At 46.0% G+C, this 22,620-nt stretch overlaps 2 protein-coding genes across 2 annotated transcripts in view; both read right to left on the bottom strand.

Annotated features, from left to right (window-relative positions):
- The window catches only part of tnksa (tankyrase, TRF1-interacting ankyrin-related ADP-ribose polymerase a), a gene marked incomplete at its 5' end in the record, with an annotated part of 60,026 nt that extends 45,484 nt beyond the window's left edge, over positions 1–14,542 (bottom strand). The window contains 3 exons of the mRNA XM_080530170.1: positions 9,056–9,151; positions 12,516–12,740; positions 14,110–14,542. Coding sequence (XP_080386296.1) covers positions 9,056–9,151; positions 12,516–12,740; positions 14,110–14,542 — 754 coding nt within the window. The remainder of the gene's footprint in view (positions 1–9,055; positions 9,152–12,515; positions 12,741–14,109) is intronic.
- Positions 14,543–15,309: 767 nt separating this feature from the next.
- LOC308155585 (heat shock protein 30-like) lies at positions 15,310–15,936 on the bottom strand (the record flags this gene model as incomplete). Its single annotated transcript, XM_080528944.1, has 1 exon — positions 15,310–15,936. One exon carries the CDS (start codon positions 15,934–15,936, stop codon positions 15,310–15,312), a length of 627 nt encoding a protein of 208 aa, XP_080385070.1.
- Positions 15,937–22,620: the final 6,684 nt, after the last annotated feature.

The raw sequence follows: 22,620 nt of genomic DNA, 5'->3' as shown, positions 1-22,620 counted from the left end.
CACCACTACACCACCGCATTTCTTCGCTCCACCTCATTGTCTGCTGCTGTGAATTGATTCTGGGGAAAGAATATGCTGCCATACCAGATATTGATGGCGAAGAATGGGGCCGACAAGTGAAGGAGTGTTTTCTGTAGGATATCTCTTGAAGAGTTGGTCAATTGCCAGTGTTGCCATCGCAGGTGGTCCGAGTGGTGATAGCGGAGTCACTGCGCACGCACACACACGCCTTAAAGAAACTATAGCTTAAATATGCACCTTAATAAAGCCCCTTTTAACACCCACAATTTTTTTTAAAGATGTTCTTTCTCATTATAGTTCCCCAATGTACTACTACACAGAACTTCTCACCAGGGAGAAGTGTGTGTTTCTGGCAGGCAGAGCTGGCCTCGTGTGTGTGATTTAAGATGGAGTGCTTTATTATGCTGAGAGAGATGGGGTAGAGATTTACCTCAGCACAGCTGCAAAGTCGGAGGACAACAGCCAGGTCTCTGAGTGCTACAACAAATAACCACTGAAAGGCCATTACGGGCCCAGGTGAATTCGCTGAACAATAACACTTTGGAATTTAAAAATCCTGTGTCTTGGGCAAACAATTAGTGGATAGAAGGAGTAGTTAAGAAGAGCAAAGCGTTAAAAATCGATACTCCATCTCCAGCTGCACTCATGCAAAACATCCCCAAAGAACAAAGCAAAAAGGCTATCACACCCCATCAGGTTGAATAAAAGGACCACTTTTCAAATGAGCAATGCACTAGGCATCAGCCTAGTGTGTGTGTGTGTGTGTGTGTGTGTGTGTGTGTGTGTGTGTGTGTGTGTGTGTGTGTGTGTGTGTGTGTGTGTGCTGATACCTGATCATCATGAGAACCGTACTATAAATAGGCTAGCCCTGGACTGAAGAAGCTCCTGCCAAGGTTAGTGGAAAGCCACAACCTCAACCCTGTGCTGCTCAAATGACCATGTCTGACCTCCGCCTGTCTGATGAAGTGGCCAGAGAATGGAAAGCTACGGGTGGCACACAGAGGTCATCACACAGACCTCAGAGATACGGGAATGAGAGTGTGTTTGAGTGTGAGAGAAGGTAAAGGGAAAGAAAGAAAAAGAAAAAGAGGGAGAGAAAGAAAGAGAGAGCAGGCGAGAGAGAAGTGATTATCACAGGTCCCTGTACAGTGCATGGTCCGGTTCAGAGAATTGATCTGCCCATCCGCATCTAGGGCCCACAGGCGGCTAGCCTCAGAATACCAATTAGTGAGGTAATTAATTGGAGTTAATGTTGTCTAAGATAGCCCTTTCTTTGAAATGGCTCTGTGAAACTCCCATTACTGCTGCCCTGAAGAGTGTTTTATCAGCAGTAATAAATGTGGTTTTTGGAGGAAAGAAGGGGCACCAGGGAAGAATGTGGTTATCAGGAAACCAACTCTGAGAGCCAGTTAGATAGAAGGGATCTGTGAGGGTAGGTGTGTGTAAACAGCCAGAGGGTTAATGGAATGCAGGATTGTGTGTGATATCACCACCTTCTGCACTCCAAATGCAATAATAACAGCTTCACAGAGTAGGCTAATGCTCCCACCTAATTAGCAGATAGGCTCTTCATACATGCACGTTAGAGTACATTTTCAGAAATTCGAACAACGATTCAACTATCAGACAAAACCAATAAATACGAGCACTAGAATTGGACTTTGTCAATCCAAAACCTATGGCCTAAACAAAATAGCGATATAGCATCCACTATCGCAGATATCAGGCTCCTATATCTTTCACAAAAACTGTAAAGAACCATCTCACAAGACGCATATTTTCTGTGTTAGCATGCTAGTCTGTTTAGCTCAAATTGGGCAACATGTTCCACATGACCGCACTGCCAGGTAGGGTATTCTGGTCCTGGACCCTTCGGCGATCACGTTTGAGTCAGGATTTGTTTACTTTTCACATACGAGTTATTGCATGGATCAGAGTACCAAACTAAAGAGATGTGAAAACAACCTAACTCAAGGCCATCCTACACTGCAGTGCACACAGAGACGGAGGTAGAGACACATGAATGTTAATGAACTTTCTTAGTTCAGTGCTCCTGCCTGGAGATGAAAGCCAGACAGTCAACTTGCCTAGTGGCATTAATGACTCAACAGACTCCCCCAGATTATCATTTCAACGGAAATAGACCAGTAAATGCTGCACTGAAAACAAAACCTCTGAATGGTACACCAAAGACAACCACTGGCCCGCTTGCTATACATGTGCATGTTTTGTGTTTTTGTTTCTGGGTGAGGAGTTGAAAGAGCAGAAGACAAAAAAAAAAAACATATGTTGTATTGCCTGTTCTATCATCTCCAATTCTATGGATGAGCGATTTGTGATGAGGGCTAAAAATAGCCAGGCAGCCAAATCTGGGAGCTCCTCTCCAGCCCAGGGTCGATGAGACATGTCTCCATCTCTTGGCCACCCCTGGTCTCTGCTGCTATTTCTGGACAGGCTGAGGAAACCCTATAGTCTTGCCTGAACACCACCTCAGAGTCAGCATCCCTTTAAAAACCAAGTGGGGGAAAACGGTGGTCCTGTCAAGAAATCACCTCGCACTAGCCACACAAGACACTTGTGTAGTCAATCTACAAGGATTGGATAGATAGGTTTGCACTCATCCAATCCTTTCTGATCTATACAAATGTTGACGGACTATGGACAGAGCACTGCTGGACAGTGCCGACAATGCACCAGTGTTCGGGCTCAGTAATGGCACACCCTTTGATAAGGACCAGAGTGTGCCAGCGGAGTTAACACACTGACATGGTGAATTATTCCTCCAATCTCTTCAGTGACTTCTCACAGCTAGTCCAATAGTCATGTTCGTCTGTCTCTTAGTCTTTGAAACAGTCAGTTTTCTCCGTTTTTTCTCAGAACCAAGGGTTTGTGTGAACTGACACTCAACCACTACCTCCCTGTGGAGAGTTGGGATGGGGAGGAGAGCAGGGTGGGAGAGAGAGAAGGGATGGGGAAGGAGAGGGAGGTGGAGGGTAGAGTTCAGAAGAAGAGAAGAATTGTTGTATTATTTTTTGGATTTTTATATATACATATAATAGATATATATACATATGAAAATGCTTATCCACCTGGGGGCGACAGAAGGAAGACAAGACCAACAAACATTTAAAAACAGATCACACTCCAATCCATATCAGGTCCTGCTCCTTTTGTCGCAAACTCAGCCTATTTAACCACAGAAATGAATATTAATGTCATTTCACTCATCCTGCTATAAGCTAAGCAAAGAAGAAGTGATAAAAAAAACTTCTTACAATTGTAATGAAGCAGTGGAATAGGCTTATGTGAAAAGAGCACTCATTTGTAAGACAGACTTATGAGGGATTTGCAGTCTGTTCACACACTCTCACAGTGGCTGATGACAAAAGGCAGCAAGGATTTCTATGTTCAGACCAGGAAAGCCTGGTGGAGGTAAAAAATAATAATATTGTGTGTTTGATAGCATTCCGTTTCATGCATTATAATGAGTCTGTCCTCTGCCAGAATCCCCTGGTTCAGACTGCCTGGCTATACCCCCTCTGGCGTCTCCCACACAGACTAAACTAAAGGAACGAACGTATAGAAGAAGCATTTATAGTGAAGATTATAGAGAACATTAAAGTGTTCTCATAGATGGGAGTCCAAAAGGCAGAGTGAAGACTGTGGACCCAAAGATGATATAGATCAAATTAGTAAGTGATGTCTCATTTTTATCAGGGAGGGAGAGGGATAACAAGGGGGTTGACTGGAGAAAAAGAGAGAGGGAGGTAGAGAGAAAGATAGACAGAAATAGGGGGTAGAAAAAGAAATAGAGCTAGAGAAAGTGGGAATAGAGACAGAAAGGGATAGAAGGAAGAGGGAGTAAAGACAAAAGGAGAGAGCCACTGCACCAACACTGCCTGAAGTCAGAAAAGCTCATACCGCCTACTGTTTACTAAAACTACATTCTAACCACACTATTCAAAGGCTATTAAAGCATATACTACATGGAAAGGCAAATCTTGTATGATATCCTGGCATTTTATACATACTGAACATTTTCAGTACATTTCACATGCTGCAAAATGTTATGATCTAGGCTTAAAATGCCTACTAATAGGGTGAACGTTAGGAGATGGCCAGGATCATTAAACTGGATTCTAATTCAGAGAAAAAGAAGTCAGGGCGTTCCAAGGACATGGGTAATGACCTGAAAGACTTCCACTCCGAGTGAAGAGGCTTGAGAGGGGGAGTCATTCATAAACAACAAAAAGCGGGATGTAAAAATCCTCTGTCCTTGTGCTTGTTATTCTTCCATTTAACTCAAACCAGAGACAGCCGTCTGTCAGAGCCAGTTAATGCTCCTTGCCACTGCATCAACAATGCTTAGCCTAGCAATTTCATGTTGTGGACTATCCTTTATTCTACCAGGAGATCTCTTGATATTTATATGTTCACATACAAAAGGGGTGGAAACCGGCTTGAAATGTGACAACTCGCCACATGTCAAACCAATCAAACACCAAATGTCTTTATCAGCTAGATTTTATGTATAGTGCACCCTTCTGGCAAAACAGAATTCAGTTTTTCTTCAATGTTGCAAGCTAGCATAGGCAACAACTCTCTTAGTCTTTTCCTATCTATTGGAAAACGACAAGCAGAAAAGACGACGCAACAACAAGCAATCACCTATGAGCATGTGGTGGAGGGTTCTTGGAATGCAACATCCAATGAAATTGCTAGCTTGCTCTCACAGCGGTCTGTCCAGGTTCAATCCAAGCCAGGTCGGCTATTCTAAAATTCTCCAGGCCAAAGGAAGCATGCAAACAATATATGGAGGAGGTATGGCTATGCAAAACTACATTCAGGCCTACCCTAGTTAAAGATGAATATAACTTAATCAGTAATGACGAGTAGAACAAATGTATTATGCCATCATAACCATGGCATGGTTATGACACAGATAACACTACTAACACAGATTACGCTACTGTTCATGTTTATGTGGTCATAGGGGACTTCAAACCAAATGACTTGCAGTTATTTAAAAAAAATATGCTCTTCATAACATGCCATTTCCTTGAGCAGAAAAGATAGCAATCAAATGCTAATTATATTTTAAAATGCATCTTCTCCACTGTTTATATTCCGTTGGTGGCTCTGCATGTGGAAATCACTGACAGTGTGATTTGGTGGAGGAGATGTTTCTGGCATGAGCTGAAATCATGGAGTGTGAAGCTAGCATCGTTAGCCTGCTGGGGTAGTCAGACATGAATCACAGAGCCTGTGAGTTAATGAGTGGGCCTAATTAAACACCATATCTACAAGGCTAATCTAGCTATGATGCAACAATATGTGCATTATTTGATTTCCAAGTACATGCCTGGAATTTCATGTTTTAGGGCAAGGCCACAGTGGCCTTGGAAAGGGTCTAAATCATCAGGGCACCAAATCCCATCTCGTCGTCACGTAACATATTTGTGTGGAGCAGTCCTTACTACACTTGTACCTAAGTGTTTTTTATCTACCTAATAACAGTAGCATTTTATCAACAAAAAGCAAAGAGCATTTGAGGCAAACCATCTCCATCTATAAGTCTACACAGGTAGCAAAACAAATTCCCAGTGACCTTGACATTTAATATGTTCCAGCACATTAAAGTAATTTCTGCGGTACTCGCTCCAGACTGGCCTGTGATAACACTCTGTAACCATGTAAAACTTGTCAGGATCAAAGGCTTGCATAGCAACTACTAGGCCTATTCTACATGGATATGGGGATAGAAACTCTTGGAGCATGTTGGCATTTGTGCAAAGACTTTCTACAGAGTTAAACAGGAGCAGCTGCATCCCTCTCCGTCTCTTGAATGCCTTGTGTAGCTTAGCCTCTCTCCTCTTCTCTTACTGCTGTTTATCTCTGTCTTCTTCCCACCTTCCCTCCTTTTCCCATCACCAGATTGCTATACAGTCAAAGCTGGCATAGCGTAGCCTAATTCTATTTACATCAACAAGCACAATAAATGAATTACAAAAAAATAATAACTAGAGATTAGTTTAAATGGACATTGAGCAGCCTACATGTATCAAGCCATGTTGTTAGGGGATTTAATATAGCCTAGCCTACTTTGAGGATCCAACAAAAGACTAACCCCCGGGTGTCGTCCCTAACACTGTTTGACTTCTAGCTGGGTTTGAAAATGCATTTCATGCCTGTTAGATACAGATTACAAGTAAGGAGATGATGTTCTCCACTCCAGGGCTGCATCAACACGTCAGGCCAGGACGTAGATCTAAATTTGTCATCGCTATGGGATATTTGTTCCCTGTCACAGAGGTAATTTATAGGTCAATATAATCTTTAATCAAAGAATGTATGCTGTGTTCGCTCTGAGGCGCAGCCTCTGAATAGACTAAATCCAGCCTCAGCGCAGAGGCTAACACATAGAAACTTACATTTACCACATAGAAACACAGAGGAGCTGGCACACAGCAACACTGAAGCTAACACCCTGCAACACAGATAGGTTAACACACAAAGGCTAACAGACAGCAACAAACCGTGGCTTACGCACAGAGGCCAAACACTCTGTAAACATTCTGCGAGGCTAACAGGCATAGAGTCTCATAAACTAAACGCACAAATCCTACACACTAAACACACAGAGGCATGCTTTTATGGAACTCAGTTTGTGCAGAGTTTCAAAGGAAGGTCATGGTGAAGTGATGTTTGTGGTAGGGATGGACGGTTTCCAATTATTGAAACCGAAAAACCGTCAGAGAGTAAAACCGCGGTTTTCCGGTTAACCGAAAAATACAGTAAAAAAAAAAAAAAAAAAAAAAAAAGTGCACATTTTTTTTTTTTTAAAAGAGCGCCAATTTCAAATAATTGAGCCCTACTGCTACAATACACTCATGTTGAACACCATTAAAACACCGTAAGCACAGTCGCAACACATTTAGGCTACTTAGTTTCACAAATATAAGTGGAAAGGCAGACTTTTGTAAGCTACACCATACATGAAAACACATGAACACTTAACACACCAGCTCCGCTGATCCATGGTGCACGCCTGCACGGAAGATCATCTCTTGGAACAGCGTCTTCATTGAATGAACTGCTTTCTCAATATCTTGGTTCTTAGACAAAGTTTCAGCTGCTGCTCAATGTATTTAAATATTTGAATACTGCTCAATAATCACTGAAATATTAGACTTAGAATTATGCAGTGAACATACTTAAAGCTTTTCATAAAAACCACATGCGCGAGACTGACTCGTCCTGAACTGTCGTAAGTCAATCAACAAAGAATGCCCCATCAAAATAAAAGTGCCCATGGTAGAGCTGTCAAAATAGAGCTTTCAAAATAAATGTACTAATACAGATAGAGATAAATACAGAACTACCTTTGCGTCACTAAGTGACCGCGTATCTTCTTAGACATGCGTTCTGTCATCACTTTCAGTAGCGCCTTCACACACAGTGGCGCTGTGCACAAACACTCTTGATCCGTACCGTATAGCTCTTGTTTTATTATATTGTGGTTTAGTAAATACTGCACTTGGAGTTACATTCAATGCATGATTTGTGCTATAGAACATAAATAAAGTTTGATTGATTGATTGATATCAAATCAAATCACATTTTATTTCTATAGCGCATTTCTCACAAAAGTGACCCAATGCGCTTTACAGAGAGCAGCGAAAATGATCTTATTAAATGTAAGCGAGTAATTGTAAAAAACCTTTCCTATCTACCAATAACTGAAGGCAACTATCTTTCCCATAGAGTGATTCGTTACCCTTAAATATAATCCCAATTAGATATTAATCCTCAGTTATTCTTCACAACTGACCAAACCTCTCACTCATTGCGCGGCAGATTCAGACTATATCATTGTTATTTTCACACACGACAAACATGTGACATGTTCCAGTTTTATTCTTATTCTATTTTATTCTTCCAAAAAAAAAAAAAAAAAAAAACGGTTTCAGACGGTTTTGATAAAAAACCGTTTCTATTTTTATAAACCCCGGTTTTCGGTTTAACCGAAAAACCGTCCATCCCTAGTTTGTGGTGGAAGACAAACAGTACCACCAGAGTGGCCTTACCATCTCTAAAAGACTGCAACACTGGGGCTAAGACACAGAGGCTAAGACACCTATTTACACTCTAGAAGACCGTTATCTGAGCACCACAACACAACTTCCAGTCCTTCAAGACAACTGCAGTGACTGATGTGACAACATGATGTGTATCGGTCACTCTGACACATCCTTGAATTGTCTGTTAATAGAACTCTATCCAATGTAAGTGTCCAATGAAAAAGAGATCAAACTCGCTAGAGCCTCCATTCGGTCTCCTCATTAAGTGCCAATGAATGCCAGTGTTTGATAGCCTGCAGAACCTATCTAGATCTAATCTGGCCAAAATTCTGCAGAGAAAAAAGTATGAGTGTACTCTTCAAAATGGTGTCTCTTAGCCTGCATTCATATTATCAGAAGAGTTCTATATCCGAGAGGGCGAGGAGGACACAATTGGCGAGGAGATAACACTTAACAGCATGACTGGAATATGCCTTTGAAGATGAGTCGTACAGTTTCTATATCAGAGGGACACAGAGAGTCTGGTCTCTTTGAGGGAGAGAGATAGCAGAGGGCTGTGTGTAGAAAAACGCCAGCAGCGCTGGGAGCGACACAGCGGAGTGGCCCAGGGCAGCAGGGTCAGAGTGCTGGCTCACAGCGCAGGGGGAGACAGATCAGAAGCGTCAATATGTAACAATTATCTGGTGGACTCCAGTGACTGGACTGGAGCAGTCCTCACACAAACTGCACTATTTATACACGGCCCCCCGCTCCCACAGACATAAAACTTGGGAGAGTGGGATAGAAAGAAAAAAAGAGAGTGTTTAAGCTACGAAGAGAGAGAGGTAGAGATGGGGTAGAGGGAAGGAGAAATAGAGAGCTAGAGGGTGATAGAGAGAAAGATAGACAAGACAGAGGGTGAGAGAGAGAAAGAGCGACGGAGAGAGAGAGAGAACAGCAGGAGTTGTACTCACCGGTGAGCACGGCCTTGGCGGAGGGGTCGGCCAAGTCCAGGGCGCTCTTGCCGTCCGTGTTGCGGATGTTGGGGTCGGCGCCGTGCTGGAGCAGCACTGTGCAGGGGAAACAGAGACAGTAGCTGAGTTCGGGCAGGGAGAGGGACAGACACAGTCCGCTGCCGCTAACACCACTGACGCTGGGGACCACAGCGGAGCTAGCGCCCCCACCGCCGCCACCGCTACAGCTGCCCGCTAGCACCCTCCGTGGCATGCTGCAGACATAAACATACATCGCACACCGGCGGCACGCCTCGAGAGTGGAGGACCGGAGCGGTGAGAGTGAGAGCAGGAAAAAAACAACACGGCCTCAAACTGAACGCTGCGGCGGAAAAGAGGAGGAGGAGGAGGAGGGAGGAAAGCCATATTATAAAAACAGAGAGGGCTCGGCCACTACCATGTGACTCCGGCACAGGTATGAGAGGAGAATATCAAAGCCAGCCTGCCTGCCATCGCCTAGCCTTTCTCTCTATTCTGGAGAGAGTGAGAGAGAGAGAGAGCGCAAGGGAGAGATCGAGAGGGAGAGGATGAGAGAGGGAGAAAGGGACGTGCTTCCCAGGGTGCCGCTTTTTAATCTCCCTCAGCTGAGCAATTGTTTGAGTGGAACGGCAGAGCACTCGTAGGGAGACAAGCGGCTCCGAAGACTCAGCTCTCCCACGACACACAGACACACACACACACACACACACACACAATTTCCATGCCTCAGTCGTTTTTAGTATACACGGACACAAAGGGCATACGGACAAGGAGAGCTGCTCTGCACTCAAATTAGGAACCAGGCGGCAGACAAGAGTGATGTTGGGAGGTAGGAGGGAGTGTGAAAAAAATATGACTCTACTCCATCAACATCAGAACCCAGAACTCAAAACGGGTGTGTGCGTGTGTGTGTGTGTGTGCGTGTGCGTGTGCGTGTGTGTGTGTTCTGTTGCTCGTCGAGTCATCTTTCATCCACGTTCACACACCAGTGAGCAGAGAGTGACACTGGCCTATGGGATGATCACTTGAATAGATGGCCCCAGTGTCTGTCTCTCCTTCGCCCGGTCGGTGACGCATGCCTTACTCACCCCTCAACACAAATATGATTTAGCACTGCACCAAATCACCTCCTCCACCTCCACATCCACATCCACGTCTTCTCCTTTACTATTAGTGAGGGGTATAAAAAGAGAGAGATGTGCAGAGAGCCTCGGTGGGAAAGAGAGTTAATTAAAATAGAATAAACTGAGCACTGTGTAGAATGGATGCTATAGCTACGGCAGTGTCTTCCATAACGGAGATTAATATGTAGGGAAACCAATCGTCAGACAGACGCTGCGTTGGCCGGGGGCGGAGCAGAGAGCCTTGACAGCTGGGAGGGAGACGAGTGTGTGTGGGGGGGGGGGGCACGATGGCAATGGGGGTGGGTGTTCCTACCTATGTAGAGTAACTACATAATGTAGCACTCTGAGAGATAGCATATGGTGTGCTTCATCCTTATGCAGTAGGCTAACCCGCTAACTCTCTGAACAATAACAAACAAGAGAGGGGAGACTGCACTGCTCAGCATGCTAAATACCAGTCGAGCCACCACAGCGGACTGACAGCTAGATGGCGAGACAGAGAGGAGCCGTGATCACAGCAGCCCGTTGAGAGAAAGCTAGAGCATTGGGACTTGTTCTCAAACAGCCTTGAATAAACAGTATTGCTAGAGGTGGATTATAATGTTACAAAGCCATATGAAGTAGTAATTGAATGGAGGCCTGTACCATTGTTGGTGAGATAATATTGTGTGGTGTACAGTTCACACAACAGTGAGAAAACCATATTAGAGAGAGATGAACAGTGCTGTGTCATCTGCTGTTGTGTTGGAAGAGAATTTCCAGAGCCACAGACTAGGATATAGCCTAGCTACCATTACCTGGCAGGCTCCCTCAATGTGGGCTGTTTGAGACTCATTTTTGGCAATGTTGCTAGAAGCACCTTAATCTGAAAACCATGCATCCACAGCATGCAACTCATCACCCACCAGAGAGAATAATGTGCTATTTCTAGCACTAAGCCAAAAAATTTTTTTTTCAATTATAGCAGAGGAATGGTCTCGATAGCCAATCAAATAACAGAATTAAGAAAATTACAAACAAATAATTAGGAACAAACAAATGTTGAAAATGTTATTCCCATAGAGAAAAGAAGGTTGTTTGGCAAATGCTTCATATTTGCTTTGATGTACCACCCTTTAATGTAATTCATAGAACATAGGCCTAGAATAAGAAATCAGCATTCAGAGCAGTTTCTCCTTTGAGGCCCAATTTGAAGTAACTGGGCTAAAAGGGTATGTTTTTCATTGTACCACTGAAAAACTAATATCTGCAAATACATATCAGTTATCTGTAAATGTTTGCCCCCTGCCCCCCCTAAATCGGCATTGGACCCAAAAATCGTAGTATCTATGGGGCTCAAAAATAAAGTATGTTTGCTCTAACAGCAGAGGGGCCTCTGTGGCTCCAATTACTCCTCTGTGAAATTGATCTGGCCTGGTGTTCCTCTTACTAGTGTCTACTTTCCCTCCCTGGGGGTAGGAAGATGGCTTGACTAAACCATTATAGGACTATTATGGGTTGTAACTGGTCAGAAAATACCATTGCGTCGTTCTGGAGATGCACAGATTCTTTGATGAGATCACTGGGGAAGAGCAATTTTGGTGACAAGACAGACAAACAAACCAACTGAATGATGTAATATCCTGTAGTCTTAAACTTCTCATGGTAACAGGAGCACCGAGGTAGTGTAGCACCAGTGTCTACAACCACAACTAGGTCTAGCTAGTGAGCGCTGTCCATCACCCGCCCAGAGAAATAAGAGCCATGTGTCACTCGCAGAAGGACAATCTAGCTTATTGCTATGTCAGTTATGATGGCAAAGATGGAGTGCAAGTGGAATGCCCATATTATGTTGATATCTGTCATTTCTAAATAATGGCACCTTGTTGAATTACAACGTAAACAACTTTCTAGAGGTTGAGTCCTGCCATGGTTGTCTTGAATGCTGTTTGCCCTCTGTCATTAGTGAAGACTAGGGTTAGACTAGTTTCAGAGGAACTGTAGAGCAAAACTTTCTTATCTGCTCCCTCTAAATTTCTACAGCATTTGAGCCAATCAACACGACGCATGTTTCCTATTCACACAACCTTCTAGATTTTTCTTTAGCTTTCCAACATGTTGAAATGAAAAAACGAAACACTTTCACTTTAAAAGTGTGGAAAACTTTTTGTGAATTGATTGGAAAAGTTTGTATGTATCTAAATTAAATGCTTATTCCATGTTGGACTCCAATGCAAGCAGCTTTTGTGTGAGGGCTCCCTGAAGGTGGTGAATAAAACAGCATATCAAGATACCATTGCAGAATTGATAATTAGGTCCTATTTAATTGTTATTCTTACCAATGCAAACATCTATTTTGCCCTTGATGGCAGCCTCATGTAGGGGTGTGTAGTTCCAGTTGTCGCGGGCGTTTGGGTCAGCACCTTGACAGAGGAGAAGACTGACCACTTCTGCATGGCCGAAGGAGCAGGCGTTATGCAAAGGGATCAAACCGCCATCATCACGGGCATGAACATTAGCCCCGTTCTGAAGGAGGTGTTCCACAACATCCTTCCTCCCAAATCCTGCAAAGCAAAGAAAAAGTTTAAATATATAAGCAAGGTCAGGTGTATTTATTTATTCACAAGAGACAATGATGGGTGATTCCTAAGTGGGTGTGACAGATGGGGTTCCTACATGGAAGCGTCTACAGTTAGTCCAAGAGGACATACTTTAAGTCTGAGAGTGACACTTTTCGATGGCTGGGTTACCCAGGCCCAAATCACCTCGCCTACACAGGGACACTCAACACAATTATGATATGTGTGGTCATGATTGTGGCGTGCTGAGAGGGTGATTGGCCGCAATCTGCCATCCCTCAAGGACCTGCATGCCTCCAGGGCCCTGGGGCGAGCAGGAAAGATTGTGGCCAACCCCTCCCACCCTGGACACAAACTCTTCTAATCATTCCCCTCTGGCAGGAGGCTGTGAGCAAAACCTCAGGGCACAAAAACAGTTTCTTTCCTACTGCAGTTGGCCTCAACGAGGCCCGGGACCTCCACTGACAACAAACAGACACACTGCACTATTCTTATAAACACTTCATCTCTATTACTTTCCACCTTTGTTTTTGTCCTCTCACTTTGTTTATTGTTATGCAGCACCAGACCAAAGCAAATTCCTTGTATGTGAAAACCTACTTAGCAATAAATCTGTTTCTGATTCTGTACATACACTACTAGGCAAAAGTTGTGGTTAAACACACACACACACACACACACACACACACAATAAAGTTTCAAGTTGTTGTACTTGATAATCCACTACGTTGTCAAGCACAACGAATCGATGAACGAATGAAAATAGAAAGCCAATGGCAACGTTGTTGTGAATGGTCTCGCTGACATGACAGACAGGCAACCTGCGGCTGCTTCAAGTGGGTCAGTCTAATTGCTGGAATGCATTAGGGCATTCCAGGTCTATGGAATGGTAGCTAATCAAACATGTTTTGCTCAAAAGTTGCGCGTTCAATCATTATTTTATTTTCTGGGAGGTTTCTGAACATGGAAGGTGCCTCTACTATAAAGCTGAAGTAGTCCTAACATATTTGTGTAAACATTAAGCCTCCCATGAAACTTTTCTTTCCAGAAATGAGTCCAACGATCTCTGTTGTTTTGCCTGCGACTTGCTGGCCAACAAATAGCCCCCCCATCCCCCCAAATGTAGCAGACTGTCTCTCGGCCCTTCGGCTAGCCTGCCTAGCTAGCTAGATCTAGCAAAAAAAAAGATCAGCTTTTAACTCGCCAGAAAGCTTACAGATAAACAACAACTTAGATAGCTAGTCAAATAGTGTTGGTAAGCTAACGTTCGCTTATATATTATTGCACTGCAAAAGTGTGGCTAATACTAACACACAACATTGATAATTTTATAATTTTAATAACATTGACTCACCTGCGGCGAAGTGCAGCGGGGTGGATTTACGCCCAGCCATGTCCTTGGCGTTCACGTTCACCGTGTCCACCAGCCTTTTCACCCGCGATACATCCCCGTTGCGACAAGCTTCAAAAAGCTCTCTGAAAGCCCCGCTCGTCCCGCAGCCGCCCCCCGGGCTAGTGCTACCCGAGTCGGGACTGGAGCCAGGGCTGGTGGTGGCGGAGCTGGGACTGCTGCTACCGCTCAGGGCCGGGGCGGAGATGTCGGGAGAGGCCGGAGTCGACTCCGCATCCCCGGGGCTGTCTGTCTCACCACCCGCTGGTGCTGAAATCGCTCCACAACCGGGCACCGGGGGAGATCCAGGAGGAGTAAGGGACAGAGATCCACTCCGAGGCGGCGAGGGGAGGTTCTGCTGTGGCTGATGATGAGAAGAGCGACGAGACGCCGCCATTTTCATAACAATCCCACAGACTGGCAACAAGAAAATATCTTGGACAAACTTCCTGGAAGTGGAAAATTTCGAGCTTCCGGTTTCGGCTGTCAGTAGGGCTGTCTGTTGTTGGTCTGGCTGTCAGTCAGAACTCAGAAGGAAATCATAACGACTGTGATTAAACGCAATTACACCTTCTTTATTCACCCAGAAATGTGGAAATCTGACTTTGTCATGGATGTGATGGCACCCTGTAGCCTACTGTTTCTCATTAAAAGGAGCAATTGTATTGGACATTGCATTTTGTCTTTTCATACTCACTAATAGTGCTGTGAGCTAGACAGATCATCAAAATTGTTCAATTAAATATAGATGTTGTTTGATGTTAAATATGTGATGTTGTTTGTAACAACTTTGTTTCGCACAGAAAATGGACAGATAACAAACATACAGACTGTGTATTCAGTTTGAACACTGAATATGATTCTTCAAGTCTGACTGTACATTTTTATATTGTCTGTTCAGATCATATTTTTATTTAATCTAGGCCTAGTCTGTCGGATGCTTGTCTTTTCCCAGTCTTATGAGTCTGCAGCACACGACCAGCTGAAAACCAGTTATGATTATTGACACTGATGTTGATATGATTAAAGTAGATATTTTATTGATTGGAATACATGTCAGAATGAATTATTTCAGAAATTATTTAAACAAAAACACATCATTACAGTACAAATATTTGTATCAAAATACATCTTGTTCAGCACAATTAACAAAGACGCTTTTGTTCAGTCCTCATGTTCAGTAGTGTTGTGTTGGTTTTGTGTATCTGCAGTGCTGCCCTCTGTCTGTGAGCTGAGGCACTGCTGTGTCTTCAATTCCAAGCCACAGTTGATGGGCACCACTCTCTCAGCAGATGTATTTTTTGGTGCCTTGATGTGGAGCTTCCCGCCATGAGCCAGGGAGCAGGTGACTGTCTCAGGATTCACCCCTTCAGGAAGATCAAACTCCTGTCTGAACTCCTGGCATCTGTAAGAGTATGAGCCTTTCCCATTGTCCTGCTTCTTCTCTGTTTTCCCACTTACTCTCAGCTTCCTGCCCACCTGCTTGACTGACAGCTCCTCTGGGGAGAAGTCTTTAGTGTCCAGTGTCAGGGCAAAGTGCTTTCCCTCTTTGTCCAGCTTGTAGGAGATGGGTTGTATGGCCACAGAGGCTGGGACATGATCCATCTCCTCCAAGATGGTGTGTTGAAGTTTCTCCATCAGCTCCAGACTGCTCTGTATCTCCAACATGTTTCTCTGCAGCTGATTCCTCTGGCAGAGAAGAGGTTGGACCTCTGGCCAGAGACTGCCCACAGGCCAGTAGAAGTCCATGAGTGGACTGAGGGAAGACTGGAATCCACGAGAGCACAGCATCTTCGGTGAGTGTTGAGTATTGAGTCCTCTTGTTCTGAGATGACACAGTGTGTGCAGTGCTAGTTGTGTTGGTTTCTGTTTCAGCATTGGAGACTCACAGCTTTTATATTCTGCCTCTAGGAGTTACAGAGTCTTCTGGATCTTTCCAGTCATTGCCACAGTTGTCCACTGGGTGTCACCCTGCAGGGAAGTGATGACATCACTCCAGTCATCTTCTAAATCAGGTAGCTCAGGAACCAGCTGGATGCATTCCACATTCCTTACCAATAGTTATGTTAAAAGTGTTCTTGTTTAACATAGGCTTACACTTAATAATAATTTACCTAATTAATATTTCTATAAAATAAGAGCACCAGCTCTAGAAACTTGTATTATTGACCTTTGTTTACAGACTACAGTCATCTTTGGTAACATTAGTGGCCTGGGCCGGACTTATGCATGGGCTACCCTGGGCTTGAGCCCAGGGGCCCCGGGCTACAAGGGGCCCCAAAATAAATCCAAATATATGAATAAATATTTGCTCTTTGATTTTGAATTCATAAATTACGTTCAAATTGGAAAAAATAGTTTTGTCGCAGCGCAGGGCACGGAAATACAGCCCCCCCCCCCCTCCCCCGCGGGCATGGAAATACAGCCCCTATCACTAGGCCTACTGGACGCTCTGATGAATGAGGTGTTTTAATTTGTTTAATTATATATTTAGGCCAATGGAGAGGTTTACATCGACGCGTCAGGGGGGCAGGGGCATAATCTTTGGTGGCGCGATTGTCAATGTCATGTGTGTGTGTGTGTGTGCGTGTGTGTGTGTGTGTTGTTACAACCCCGGCTCAAAGGAACGTAGCAACATAAAGGACACAACCATGGTTTAAATGTAAAAGTAACTTGGTCTTTATTAACTCAACATAAGGAACTAAAGGGGAAATGGTGGTTGAGGAAGACACCATGATGTCACCGGTGATGTCACAGAGACGTCACAGAGTGGTAATCGGATCCATCATCGGAGGAGCTGCTCTGGTCGTTGCCATAGCGGCCGCGCCTCGCCGGGCCGGACACGAAGTCCTCTACGGCCGCCAGCGTGGTCTCCATGGAGATGAGCCTGCTGAGGATCTCTGCCTGCACCTCCAGACCCTGGCGGACCATGGAGGGCATGGGGGAGGGGCGACGCTGGGGGAGGGGGGGGTCAGAGGTCAATTGGACGTCTGAATGTCGTCACTGAATTGTTACTGCTGGGTCTTACCTCTTTCTCTCTCTCCCTATCTATCTCCCTCTCTCTCTCTCTCCCTCCTCTCTCTCTCCCTAGCCCTCCTCTCTCTCTCCCTCCCTCTCTCTCTCCCTCCTCCCTCCCTCCCTCCCTCCCTCCTCCCTCCCTCCCTCCCTCCCTCCCTCCTCTGTCTCTCTCTCCCTCCTCCTCTCCTCTCCTCCATCAGTTACCTGCTTGTGTTCATCCCCTCGGCTGCTGTTGGTTATGAAGCGGACCAGGCAGAACCCGACCAGGCAGAACCCGACCAGGACCCAGAGCAGACAGGACCAGTCCTGGACCAGCCAGGAGGAGGCCTCACTCCAGACCCCCTGGGCGGCCACACCCCCCCACGCCTGGGGGGGCATCTCCAGACCCACCTGGGACCAGGAGGAGGCCTCACTCCGGACCCCCTGGGCGGCGAGACCCCCCCACGCCTGGGGAAGCATCTCCATACCCGCCTGGGACCAGGAGGGAGGGCCAGACAACCTCTCACGGATCATCTCTGAACTCTCTTTATTTCTCTCTATTTATCTTTCCTTGGGTATTTAGTCTTTCTGTCTCTCTCTTTTTCTCTGGGTAGCCTTTCTCTGTCTCTCTCTCTCTCTCTCTCTCTCTCTCTCTCTCTCTCTTTCTCTTTCTCTGGGTAATCTCTCTTTCTGTATGACCTGTTCACTCTCTATCTCTCTCTCTCTGTCTCTCTCTGTGTCTGGCTGACCAGCTAATGAACAGTTTCAGCTCTAACAATGGGTTCCAAGGTTCTGAGTGGAATTAGAACTCCACACATGGAATTCTGTGTCTTTGTTTGTCACTTGGAATCTTCCTCTTCCTATTGTGATGTCAGATGATTGTGTAGCCCAGGCTTACAAACAACACTCCTCTGCTATATCATATAAGATATTCATTCCTTTAAAAACACTCCTTTTATTATTTTGAGGCTGAGAAAACATACATTGGTGTAACTCATGTTAAAATAGTTATTATTATTATTATATTGTAGTTGTTGGTTTGAGGGATATGAAGAAGGACTAGGAGCACATGGTTAATGTGTAAACAAGAGCTGTGTTTATTGCACACTCTGCATTCACTTCCTCATTCACACTTCCTGGTCGCCTTAAATACACCTCATCACCCTGCTAAGGCACCTGGGTAATGTAGTGAATTCGCCCTGATCACTCAGTGGGTGTCTAGTCACCACACAGGTCCCCCCCAGAATTCACAAACACTGACTTCCCATAACGTGCCGGAGCTCGGAGGACTCGTCCAAAGCGATTACGGGACTCCGGAACTTGGGCTGGACGGAAATCTCTTGGCTGCTGACAGCCTGGCCCGGAACCACTGGGAGGTTTTTTTGTTGTGCTTGTAGGAGGGCGGCCACGACGTGGTGGACGGGCCACCTCCACAGCCCGTTCTCCATCTAGATGAGCTGTCTTCAGGCGGTCCACTGAGATATGCTCCATACTTCCCCCTATGTCAATGATAAAGGTCTTGTCGCCTGTCTCCACAACTCTGTAGGGGCCATCGTAAGGCGGCTGTAGAGGGTTCCTATGTGCGTCGTGGCGGATGAACACATATCTTGCTGATTGGAGATCCAGAGGGACATGGATACGTGGCAGGCTGTGATTTGAAGTAGGGGTCGGCATAAAGGCACTTGCCTTGTCCCATAGATTACGAAGTTGTTCTGGTGCAGACCAGGGAACGTTAACAGAGGGGAAAAAATCACCCGGTACTCTAAGGGCCTGGCCATAAACAAGCTCTGCCGAAGAAGAGAGGAGGTCCTCCTTAGGTACAGTACGAAGTCCCAGCATCACCCAGGGTAGCCTGTCGATCCAGCTATTGCCCTGGAGGTCCACTTTCAGGGCTGCTTTCATGGAACGGTGAAATCGCTCACACAGGCCATTGGCCTGGGGATGATATGCTGCAGTCCGATGGAGTGAAATACCCAACTGTTGGGTGATAGAGGTCCACAATTGTGAGGTGAATTGTGGTCCCCGGTCTGAGGAGAGGTCAGAGGGAACCCCGAACCGGGCGATCCAAGTACCAATGAATCCGCGGGCCACCTCAGCTGTCGTTGTTCCCGACAGTGGAACCACCTCTGGCCACCGTGTCGTTCTGTCCACCATTGACAAGAGATGGGTGAACCCTCCAGAAGGAGGAAGAGGTCCAACTAAATCCACGTTGATGTGGTCAAAGTGCCTTTCTGGGACTGTGAACTGCTCCAATGGTGCCTTCACATGTCGATGGACTTTTGTGAGCTGGCATGCGATGCATGTTTTGACCCAGTCGCGAATGTCCTTCTTCATGCCATGCCAGACAAATTTTTCTGTCACCAGACGCTGTGATGGCTTCCGGCCTGGGTGTGACAAGCCATGTATGACATCGAAAACCTTCCGTCTCCACATCTTGGGTGCCAGAGGACGGGGCTGGCCAGTAGAGACATCGCATAGCAGTGTCGTACCCTTATCGTCAAAAGGGACATCCACCAACCGAAGCCCTGTAGTCGCCGTCCGAAAGGCCTGAATGTCAGGGTCTGCATCTTGGTCCACAGCCATGCGGGCATAATCGATGCCGAGGTGGACGGTGCTTGTGAAGGTGCGAGAAAGGCAGTCAGCCACGACGTTCTGCTTTCCTGCTACATGTTGTATGTCTGTAGTAAATTCAGAAACGTAGGAGAGATGACGCTGTTGCCTGGCTGACCATGGCTCCGACAGTTTAGACATGACAAAAGTTAAAGGCTTGTGGTCTACAAAAGCAGTGAATGGTCGAGCCTCTAGGAGGAAACGGAAATGTCTGACTGCCAGGTAAAGGGCTAGTAGCTCACGGTCGAACGTGCTGTATTTCTGCTCACTAGCACGGAGCTGCCGGCTAAAAAAAGCGAGAGGCTGCCAAACCCCGTCAATCTGCTGCTCTAAAACAGCACCAACTGCGCGGTCTGAGGCATCAGATGTCAAGGCAATGGGGGCATCTGGCACTGGATGTGCTAGCATGGTTGCATTTGCAAGAGCTTCCTTGGTGGCAGAGAATGATCCTGACATTTCACTGGACCAGTCAACAATGTGCTTGGGAGGCTTGCCCTTGAGGGCCCCATACAGGGGTCGCATGAGGCAGGCTGCTTGTGGAATAAAGCGATGATAAAAATTCACCATACCCAGGAACTCCTGTAGGGCCTTCACTGTTGTGGGGCGTGGGAACTGCAGCACCGCCTTCACCTTTAAGGGCAGTGGGGTTGCACCGGCAGAAGTGATGTGATGGCCGAGAAAATCAATGGAGGGCACCCCAAACTGGCATTTTGCTGGATTGACAATCAAGCCGTGCTGCTGCAATTGAGCAAAAAGGAGGCGGAGGTGTGACATGTGTTCTGCCTTGGATGTACTGGCCACCAGGATATCATCAAGGTAAACAAAAAGAAAAGGCAGATCACGCAACACTGAGTCCATCAACCGCTGAAAGGTTTGGGCGGCATTCTTCAGGCCGAAAGGCATTCGTAAATATTCAAAGAGGCCAAACGGTGTGATGACTGCCGTTTTGGTGATGTCTTGAGGATGGACTGGCACTTGGTGATATCCTCGAATGAGATCCACCTTTGAAAAAATAACTGCTCCTGCCAGGTGGGCTGAGAAATCCTGAATGTAGGGAACTGGATACCGGTCAGGCGTAGTGGCATCATTAAGCCGCCGGTAATCACCACACGGGCGCCAGCCTCCATTGGCCTTGGGAACCAGGTGCAAAGGCGAGGCCCAGGGACTGTCAGACCTACGAATGATGCCCAGTCTCTCCATGGAGCTGAACTCCTCCTTTGCTATCGCCAACTTTTGTGGGTCCAGCCGGCGGGCTCGAGCATGCACAGGCGGACCACTGGTAGGTATGAAGTGTGTCACATTGTGTTTTATGGAGCCAGCCAAAAACTTTGGCGTTGTGATGTCTGAAAACTCCAGCAGGAGTTGGGCGACATCATCAGCCGGTGAAAGGAGAGCGGCCAGTCTTGTCGATGTAGCGGTGGTGTGCTCACAAGCCAGTGAGCAGAAGGTCTCAGCGTTGACAAGCTGACGGTTACCCACATCCACCAGCAGCCCATTAGCACAAAGAAAATCAGCACCCAGGAGCGGGGTGGACACCTTCGCCAACACAAAGTCCCAAGAGAAACGTTGTCCAGCAAAGCACAGTGTTAAGGGGCGTGTGCCAAACGTGGGGATGGGGGTGCCATTAGCTGCTTCAAGGTTGGGGCCCAGTTTGGCTGCTCGGATATCCAAGGCTGACGCCGGCAGAATGCTGACCTGAGCTCCAGTGTCACAAAGAAATCTGCGGCCAGATATAGAGTCAGTAATGAACAGCAATCCGCTGGAAGGGCCGACACTCAGGGCTGCTAACGAGTGGCGGCCAACGCGTTTCCCGACCAGCTACAAGGTGGCAGGCACTTCTTTGCTTTGTTGCCGAACTTGCCGTGATAGAAGCAGAGACTTGACTTCTCACGGCGGGCCACAGCGCTGGCGGAGACAGAGTGTGTGTGCGGTTGATGCATGCATTCCTCCCAGGCAGTGCTGGTGTTGGTAAGGGGCTTGACTGAAACAGTCTTTCTCCCAGCTGAAAAAAAAACATCAGCTTCTTTAGCCAATTCACGAAGGTTTGCCTTTACAGAACTGGCTAAAGGCAAACGAATCTGGTCTGGGAGTTGCTGCAAAAAAAGCTCTTTAAAAAGGAAACATGGTTGATGATTGCCAAGCAGAGCCAGCATATGGTCCATTAACTCAGAGGGCTTTGAGTCTCCAAGCCCAGGGAGAGATAGGAGCTGCCGGGCTCTTTCTGGTTCTGACAATCCAAAAATTCCTTTCAGGTGCCCTTTAAGAGTGGTATATTTGTCCCTGGCTGGTGGGTTTTCTATCAGGTTTATCACCCGTGCGGCAGTTGAACCCTTCAGAGATGCCACCACATAGTAATACTTTGTGTCTTTTGCAGTTATATCCCTGATGGCAAACTGAGCTTCAGCTTGCACAAACCAAGCACTAACATTTTGCTCCCAAAACTCAGGCAATTTGAGAGCAACTGCATTAGCCATGTTCAAAAAAGTTTCAGAAAAACGTCCAAAAAACTCACTTGTCAGGGTCACCAATGTAGTTGTTGGTTTGAGGGATATGAAGAAGGACTAGGAGCACATGGTTAATGTGTAAACAAGAGCTGTGTTTATTGCACACTCTGCATTCACTTCCTCATTCACACTTCCTGGTCGCCTTAAATACACCTCATCACCCTGCTAAGGCACCTGGGTAATGTAGTGAATTCGCCCTGATCACTCAGTGGGTGTCTAGTCACCACAATATTATAGTTATTAAAATTTGGCTATAATTCATTTTGCATCCTCCCTTAAAAGCTATTTACATATTTTACCTAATACTTTTTTCTTGTTTCATTCCACTTTATTCCACATAACTTTATTTACATATGGACTTTAA

Source organism: Nansenia antarctica (assembly GCF_963989245.1).
Source record: "Nansenia antarctica genome assembly, chromosome: 4".
Taxonomy (NCBI): domain Eukaryota; kingdom Metazoa; phylum Chordata; class Actinopteri; order Argentiniformes; family Microstomatidae; genus Nansenia; species Nansenia antarctica.
The sequence above is the reverse complement of the archived record's forward strand: the minus strand, read 5'-3'. Positions and strand labels throughout refer to the sequence as shown.